The sequence below is a fragment of the Bombyx mandarina genome, chromosome 25 (assembly GCF_030267445.1).
Source record: "Bombyx mandarina strain Sakado chromosome 25, ASM3026744v2".
NCBI lineage: Eukaryota > Metazoa > Arthropoda > Insecta > Lepidoptera > Bombycidae > Bombyx > Bombyx mandarina.
Window position 1 is genome coordinate 6,610,878 of NC_143231.1, and position 9,240 is coordinate 6,620,117.

Consider the following 9,240-nt stretch of genomic DNA (forward strand, 5'->3'; position numbering starts at 1 on the left):
AGTAATCATTAATCCAATACAAGATACTAATCTGTATGCACTCTTCTTTATGTGTGAATTGTGTTTGTAAAGATGAAGGACTTCTATAGTTAAAAAAAATAATAATCACATGACGTTATGATATTGATGGAAAGTTTTTTTATATGCTTATTAGATTATATGATTGCAGTGTTCCATCAGCGAGAACAGAAAGGTAAATATTAACTTCATATATTGGCTATATGAAGTGATATTTTTCGCAGCTCGCGCTACCCATAAGAAAGTCATCTATCAATCGTGAGCTACATCACAAATACTAATTTTGAAGAGTTCTTACCACGACTTAAATGTTTGAAAATCGCAACAATAACCCCTGATAATTATTTCGAATGTCAGCCCTTCGCGAATGTGTAAAATAAATAATGAACTTACTGCATGTTTCAATGGCTTGGTAAGGATGTACTTATTTCGAGCCATTTTACGACTTTTTCGAACTCTCTATATGAAAATTAAAACCTAAACGTAAAGTGTTTCAATGAACATGAATATTTTTCGTTATACTACAACGTTTAAAACATTTCAACTTTGATGACGGTAGTTTTCTATCGAATAATTTTGACTAATATATTTTGTACTGTGAGCTAGGATTTTTTCTGAGAAATTTAACTTCACTCGACTATAGTTTTAAAAACGAAAAAAAAGCACCGAAATCCGCAGCCGAAACGATATTAACATATAGCGCCGGTTCAATTTTGCTAAGCCAAGCCAAAACATTCAATGTATAGTAAACAACAACATAACTTCGTGAGCCCGTAATGTAAAGCTTTCAAAACCAAAGGTCAAAGACCGCATTCGAGCTGCTCTGCGCAACAAATATGAGGGCTTACGTTATTTTCAAAATATTTATCATATAATTGTCTTTTTTTATTAATCATATTATTTCATCACACTTCATGAATGATTTCAAGAGATTTCTTGATAACGCTAAGTGATTACTTAGCGTGTCAGAATTCACCTTCTAGAGTCTAGAAGAGTTCTAGACGCACGTGTCTCCTTTAAGCCGTTTTCACACACTCTTATTATGCGTAAAACTCTCATAAGAGTACTACTTCAACTGTCAGCGTCTTTTATTGAAATTAAATAGTTAATGGTATAACAATAGGTCACTATTTAAAATATGAGTAGGTACTTTTTACAACTTTTTTTTGTTTTGTTTTAGTTAATTGACAATCTGAAAAGGAATTATGCACAATTCCGAAATTTATTGTATGCACAAGAGCTTACTTAGGCTACGATCAACAAAGTCTTGCGTATCATGTGACAACACTTTTTTTTCAATTGGTCTTAGTTTAGCATACAAATTAAACAAATGTTATTTGTGAAATTTTAAAATCGCACCAGATAAAAGTCAATAAATATCACTAGGTCACAATATCCAGATTTTCGGAGAACTCCTTTGCTAGCCTGCTTTGGTACCATTAACTTCTTTTAGCGCAAACTATGTCCAATTGAAAACATTGTAAACGTTAACTAAGTGAAGAATGCAATGGCTATACGATATTTTCCTTAATCGCCAAAATAATTTTTATTCCGTTCGAATCCTATTGTAATTTAGCGGTAGCCAGCGGCTTGTCTCTGCCCCTGGCATTCCTGACGTCCATGAGCGACGGTAACCCCTTAACATCAGGTGGGCCGTACGCTCGTCTGCCTGCTAAGGCAATAAAAAAAATTCACAAATAATTGTACAGACTGTTTGCTTATAACATTGACCGTATCCAATAAACTACTAACTGTAATATACGCATACGTTTTGGCGTTAATTTATTTTATTTTAATTCTTTTAAGGAATTTTATTTAAATTGATGGTTTCTAAGCAATTTTCAAATCTTTAGAGATTTTTGTAAGGTAGTTAGAAAAAAATCCCTATTATGATGATAGCAAGCTGGTAGACCTGAGCTAGTTCCGTATCCATCCGGCGGCGTGCAGGTAGTGCGTGACGGAGAGGTCGAGGTCGCAGTCGGGCGCGGGCGCTCGGCGGAGCAACACGCCCTTCAGCGTCACGTACTGCGCCGGCGGCAGGCTCAACGCCGAACACAACTGTACACACATCGTAGTTTCAATAAACGACCAAACATGCCCTAAATGTTATTTCGATTTTCATTATCAAAAGAAACACGCATTCAGATATTTTTTAACGTGAAAACAATCTCAAAATGATGTATAGGGTGTATGGATTTTTTTTAGAAAAGATTCTTAATATTGTATTTCCATTTTCTTCAATTAAGATATCAAGCTTCCATGAGCGATAACAAACTAAAACGTGATTGTGTTTATGAGCTGTGGTAACCACTTAACGCCAAGTTTCTGGCCAATATATGTAATTAGAATCGGCCAACACACAACAGTGTGCGATGCGTTTTAACCCACCGAAGACAGGGAACGATGACACAACATAACGGAGAAGAGTCTAGAACAGTGACTCCCAAACTTATTTTGTCTACTGCCCACTTTGAGTATAAATTATTTTTTAGCGCCCCCATTTTTTCTACCTACTTAAAAACCACTATAGCGAGAGCTCAGTCTGTTTCTAAGAGTTCTCCTAAATAAAATTACAGATTGCCTCCCAAGCCTCTACACAACGCTCCCATTTTTTTCTGGGTCTATTACCGCCCCCCCATTAAGCCTGCAGCGCCCACAAGGGGGCGTTATCGCCCACTTTGGGAAAGGCTGTTCTAGAAGGTGGCGGTCGCACAAATACGAATAAATACCTGTATCTCATTAGTGGTGAGCAGATTCCTCGAGCATCCTGCGCTGTTGCTGTTGCATGAGCTCTTTTTGGAGCATCCACATGCGGTACTTCCGTCCCGTGTGCACTTTGGGCTGGTGGAATTTGAGCCGCTTTCGCCGTCTCTGTTGCAGACAAAATTTATGTTGAGGTACTGTTTCACAGCACTTTTCCATGTGCGAATATTATCCTTACAAATGTTAAATCATGTGCCTGTCTAATATTATTGCATTGATTAGCAGTATTACCTTTTTCTTTGCTGCAGCGAGTTGATCGATGTTTGATCTCTTGTCTGATTGGTTTCCGGGCACCCACTGCTACCCTGGCGAATACAATCGTTATACGGAATCAAACCCAAAACTACATGCGACACTGTTCGGTACTACTAGAATATTCAAATCACAAATGGAACTAACCCTGCAATGATATCCGTGTTCACAAAAAAAAAAACGGACAGACGATACATCTCTATAGGTACAGGTGATATATAGACAGCAGCTTGTCTATGCTTCTGGGGTTGCTAACCTCTATGAGTAACGGTGACCACTCACTATAAGATTGGCCGTATGCCTCCAGTGGCAATAAAAACACTATTCAGTTGTCTGATTGCATACCTATCCCTTAAATAACACTTAAATTGTACAGCCCTCAGCCAGCCTAGAATCGACACCTCTACATTTTTCTATTCATTAGATCTCTTAGAACACCAATAAGGATCAATATAATAATATGTGGAACGTTCTCCATGATTGGCAAAACTATTCGAGTTTCAGGGCTATCACAAGAACTACTTTTCTTATCAATGATCAACTCCTATGACTGACAGATCAAAGGGCTACCCTGACAATACTCTTGTCGTCCTAGTCCGTTCATCAGTTCAAGCATAACTCATCCATAATGATGCGATGACTACAAAACACTTTTTTTTCCTACCTAAACTGATAGCCTGGAGAGGCTATTTCAGCAAAACCTTAAATAGTAGGTGAGCTCACGAGGCTCAAACCAGAGTGATGCTAACGCTGACCCTAGCAAAAGCAGTGCTTCGCAGAATCTACCGCTGGATAGGAAACGTGACCCACTGAGAAGATCCGGCGAGAAACTCAGTGGGCTGTGTCTATGGGTTAATTCGTTCGTCGAGACCTTCGTTGCAAGCGACGGGTTCGACGAGGACGGTGACCGGTGCTTGTGGTACCTAAAAGCACCGTTAATGGATCGGGAGGATCCGAAATGACGTGTTTTGGGCGAAAACACTAAATATACTGGTGGTAGGACCTCTTGTGAGTCCGCGCGGGTAGGTACTACCGTCCCGCTTATTTCTGCCGTGAAGCAGTAATGCGTTTCGGTTTGAAGGGTGAGGCAGCCGTTGTAACTATACTGAGATCTTAGAGCTTATATCTCAAGGTGGGTGGCGCATTTACGTTGTAGATGTCCATGGGCTCCAGTAACCACTTAACACCAGGTGGGCTGTGAGCTCGTCCACCCATCTAAGCAACAAAAAAGAAAGTAGTGGGAGAACAATCATCAGTGCGACTCACGTTCCGGTCGTGGTGCGTGGAGCGCCTGAGCGCGGCGTGCTGGTCGTGGTGCGCGCACTCCTCCAGCCGCGTGACGCCGGCCAGCCGGTACCGGTGCAGCTCCGCCAGCCGCACGCGCAGCTCGCGCTCCCGCCACAGCCCGCTCGACACGCACGCCTGCTCTGCGCGCCCGTAGAATTGGGCCATCCATCGTAGCCGCTCCGTGAACTCTCTGAAGACATACAATCTATATATTAATATACGTGAAGCAAAAACTTTGTACCCCTTTTTAAGAAAATTGCGCGGACAGAGGAGTATGAAATTTCCCACACTTATAGAGAATATAGAGAAGGAGTGCAGATGTTAATATACTTATTTTTAAATTATGCATAAAAATACATTAAATCAATACAAATAAAAACATTACACACACACGCATGCATATTATTTGTTTATTATCAAACTTTTCTTGTTGCTAATAGTCTGTGGTCAAATTGAGAATAGATTAAATATTGTTTGTCTTTATTAATATTTGTCTAAATTGTGTCAAAACACAAATCATAATATATCTATCTACTACACATTCGAAATACTTCAAAAATATTATTGGTACATACTTTTTTTCTTTGGCAAGTTTTCCTAGGGTCTTCTGTTTATTCCTCTGATTGTTGAAGAAGACAGACACTAGCTGAAAATCTCTAACTAATCTTTTTCGTCTCGTTCTCTCTCTCAGTCTTCTGATGTATATATCAACTTGTGATAGCTTCAGTGCTATAAAAAATAAAAAACAGGATAACAATATGGAATTTTTTTTTATTGTACATATCTATATGTATTTATTTTGTTACTAAGCTATAAGACGTTCTAAAATCATAAAATAGATATGCAGATCTTATAAAGCTTGTATTCATAGTCATGTTCATAATATGTACCAGATGTAAGAGATGTCTCAGAGTGAATAATTGATATATAAATTTCAAGCTATTTTACGTATTTAATCCTAACTCTATTCATGAGTACTCAAGGTTGGCAGTCTATCAGTCATTATTATGATTTTTTTAAAAGGATATTATTATATTAAAAACCACATATTTGCTTCTCTATTGAATATATATCTATATATAACCTACCAACATCTAATTCATCATCTTCTGGATTTAGTGATAATGTTGAGATCAACTGCTCTGCCTCATGATCATGTTCCTGAAATTTCGACACTTTGTAGAACAATATTTTAATTTATTATAGTAAATAGTACAAAAAAATCATTCTTACTCTTTCAAAATCATCTCTATTTGGCATATACCCAAGTTGTGCTGCTTCGTCTACTGTTATAGCTAGGTTTGGTAGTCGAGACACTGCAGTTGGACCAAGTGGGCCATCATCTTTATCTGCACAATGTAGTGATGGGCGAGATGTACTTTCAATATTGCCCCATGTTGCTTTGCCTATGGTGCCTTCCAGGTACCTAGTAATGTATTCATCTTTTGCTTCTGTAATTGAAATTTATATTTATTTGTTATTATTATTTATTTGTCTTTCTTATAACAACAATGTAAATGTAAGGATTTGATTCGAGCCCTACACCCCAGCAGAGGGTAATAGGAAAGAATGATGATGATGATTATTATTTATTTTTATTATTATATTTAATTAATTAATTTATATATAATATGATAATTTTTTGGTAATCTTTCTAAAGTTCAGCACTACTGTACCACTGCCACCATGTGAAGCAGAACCTCCTTTGCTCTACCTATAGTCACAGTTCAGTATATTTGTTTGCAATGCTTCCATCGCTGTTACAGGTTTAGGAAGAAGTTTAGAAGAGTGCAGAGGTCTTAAAGAATCTGAGATTGACATGGTCAGTCCTTTTGCGGTGTCAATTTTTAGAAGTATTCTCAACAGATTTACTTCTCACTCTATTTATTATTTTTAGTACTGGTGTTAAATCGTTGATTTGAACTTTTGGGATGATTTATTTCCAAATAATTCTTTTTTACTTGTGAAAATAAGGATACACATCATGTAAATTTAATCCCAACAAAATTTATTTAATGTAAATGTAAATTTAAATTTCTGACTACAGTGTACGAACTCAGACATTAGCTGTATTCCACATTATGATGAAATTAATAAATCAATAAACTAATAATGAAATATAGAATAATTTTCAGTTCACGGCATTCATAGATGATATATAAAAAAATGTGGTCACAAATAACTGTCCACTGTCAAATCTGTTAAGTATTCAAATGTCTATTTGGCTATAATATAATAATAAAAATAGAGCTATTGGCTACAGATCTTTATGTGACCTCTAGTAAAATTACCTTTATTTAATTTTATATATATTCATAAGGTTAATTGTTATTGGCGAATATTGGCAGACAAACTCATAACTGACTTGGTAACTAGTTATTAGCAGATCTCGTAGATATTACAAACATATCCCTTGAGACAAGTGACCAATGTTAATTATACCAATGGTAGTTAATTTTGGCATTCAATTAATATGTTAAATTTAAATAAGTAATCTTGACTTTGAATTCGAGCTAACACCTATCCTGTCTTTTATGATAATTGTTAAGGCTTTGTTGATTGGGTGGTAGCTTTGTGTATAGTACTATAGCGTTAATTTTCAATTTATTCAATTACAATCAGTATCTTTTAACAGATCTGTGGTATTCAGAGTCTGGGTATGATTGTTCTTGTTTAATACATTAATTGAGCTTCCATAACACATGAAAAAATCCTGTCTTAACATGTGGTGAGTTTATATATAAAATATTATTGAATGGTCACAATGCTGTCACCATTAAGTATGCAAAGTTACTATATCAAGGGGGTAAAAGGCTATTTGGTTTAAATGACATTTTTGCAACTTTACAGGAAAGCCATTCAAAGCTTAAAAATTGGAAAAAATATCATAAACAAAAAACTTCTTCAGCTATTTCAATGGACTAAACGTAAATTGAAATTAAATAAAAAACATCAAACTGTTGATGCTAATACTAAGCATACCTTTAATTACTAAGGTAATGTAGGTTAAACCAAATAGTATTTCACCCCTCGATATTATAAAACGAAGACTTAGTAATCTTGCCTAAAGGTGGCTAGTAGCATTACGTAGTTGAAATCTCTTGACTCCCGTAACCACCTAAGAACAACAGGTAGACGGTGAGCACATCTACTCAATATAAAAGTTGTAGCTTTTAAAAAAAATTCAATTCGATATATTTTCTATATTTTATTCAACAATGTTTTTTTGTTGCAGAAGCAATTTTTGAAAATTGTTATTGCATTTAGATAAAAAGTAACAAATAATAGTATGCATATACTAGGTATTCTTTGCCAAGGCATGCAATGTATGCTGTTTGATGCCAATGTTGAAAAATGAACCGAAGCACAGTGCTAAGACAGCAGATTACTGAGTAGCTTATATCATTAAATTACCTTCAGGAGTTCTTGTTTCAATATGTTTTGCTATATCCTCCCAGTTACCAAAGCCGAATTGTTCTATGGCATCTAATAATCTTACTTCTTCGTTAGCTGACCAGCTACTACGTCCTAAAAATATTCCAAAAGCCCCAGAGTCCTGGAAAAATAGAACACTCTTGAAAATCTATTTACTTTCTGTAATAGTATTACAGTCGTCGTTTATAAAGTGCTTACCACAAACTGATATGAATGATCGTTTTTGTGCTGTCCGATTTCAGCACCAAGAGAAAAACACTGAAAATGCATTTTATTGCATATTAATTTCTAAGTGACAATTTTAAATTTTGCGCCAAAACTATCAACAAAAATGGCAGTATCAACTACTTTACCTGCAAACAAATATCAAAATCAACACATTCAGTACATTTAACTCTTACGCCGTTTATTTCCTCTTGACAATATGTACAATTATATTTAGCGTAAAGATCTGAAAATGACATGATTTTTATTACAGTGAAAACAAACTTTAAACTTGTACGTTGGCAGGCTTCAGATTAGCGCACAAATTTCCAAAGCCATTTTACGTTTTTATTCCCAAACATTTTGAGTTACCAGAGTAATAAAACATATTTTGTAAAATATTTTATTTCCTAAAACTTAACTACGCATTCTAACATGTTGAATAGATTTGAATCTATTATGTATTTGAAAATTAATTTGGTAGCGTGGTACAAGATTGGAGTAACACTACCCTATCCGGTCATCGGCGAGAAAATTAACCCACAGACACAGCTCACCGAGTTTCTCGCCGGATCTTCACAGTGGGTCGCGTTTCCGATCTGGTAGTAGATTCTGCGAAGCACTGCTCTTGCTAGGGTTAGTATTAGCAAAATCGTCAGGTTTGAGCCCCGTGAGCTCACCTACTTGTTAGGTTTGGCTGACATAGCCTCTCAAAGCTATCGGCTTAGGTAAAAAAAAAAACTACCCTATCGCTTCCCGTTGGTGTCACAAAATACAACTAAGAAAACTGAACAATGAACGATGCACAGAAATAATAAACCAATATAAGTCTTGCGATCGACAAGAGGTTTATATTAGTGTATTTCTGCCATGAAACCATCATGCATTCTAGTTTGAAGTGTGAGACAGTTTTTACAGTTACAGTTTCCAGACAGTTCGTCAAAATCAAAATCCTGTTTTGTTTGTAATTTAATGCTCTCATTTAGAAAACCGTATTACTGTGTGAAAAAGATTTTTAACGTTAAGCTAAAACGCATCATTCCTATTGAATGTCTGATAAGACGTATTTTTACTACAATATCTCTTCCTAACGCGAGTATAGAAAAGGACGGTGATATTAAAATTCACGATGTACAGTATAATTTGCAAATTAATAGTCGAACTTACCAGGCAACCATAGACGTAAAATATAGACCTAAGCTTTTGAACCAGGAAACTGTTACTAGTCTTACAAATAGTGATAATTCCAATGAAATTCGTTAATTTCTAGTTTAAAAGCAG

The 9,240-nt window shown here is 35.9% G+C and overlaps 1 protein-coding gene across 2 annotated transcripts; it reads right to left on the reverse strand.

Moving 5' to 3' along the window:
• Positions 1–1,397: 1,397 nt before the first annotated feature.
• Ada2b (Transcriptional adapter 2B) lies at positions 1,398–8,736 on the reverse strand. 2 transcript variants are annotated; one of them, XM_028180852.2, is made up of 10 exons: positions 8,109–8,736; positions 7,954–8,013; positions 7,735–7,876; positions 5,554–5,771; positions 5,409–5,481; positions 4,896–5,049; positions 4,300–4,510; positions 3,013–3,081; positions 2,748–2,889; positions 1,398–2,076 (listed from the first exon to the last, which is right to left on the reverse strand). In XM_028180852.2, the coding sequence occupies exons 1-9, from the start codon at positions 8,217–8,219 to the stop codon at positions 2,758–2,760; spliced, it is 1,170 nt and encodes a 389-aa protein (XP_028036653.1). In that variant the 5' UTR covers positions 8,220–8,736; the 3' UTR covers positions 1,398–2,076; positions 2,748–2,757. The 2 variants fall into 2 exon arrangements, with proteins under 2 accessions (XP_028036653.1, XP_028036651.1); XM_028180850.2 differs by having other exon boundaries at positions 3,013–3,086; positions 8,109–8,735.
• Positions 8,737–9,240: the final 504 nt, after the last annotated feature.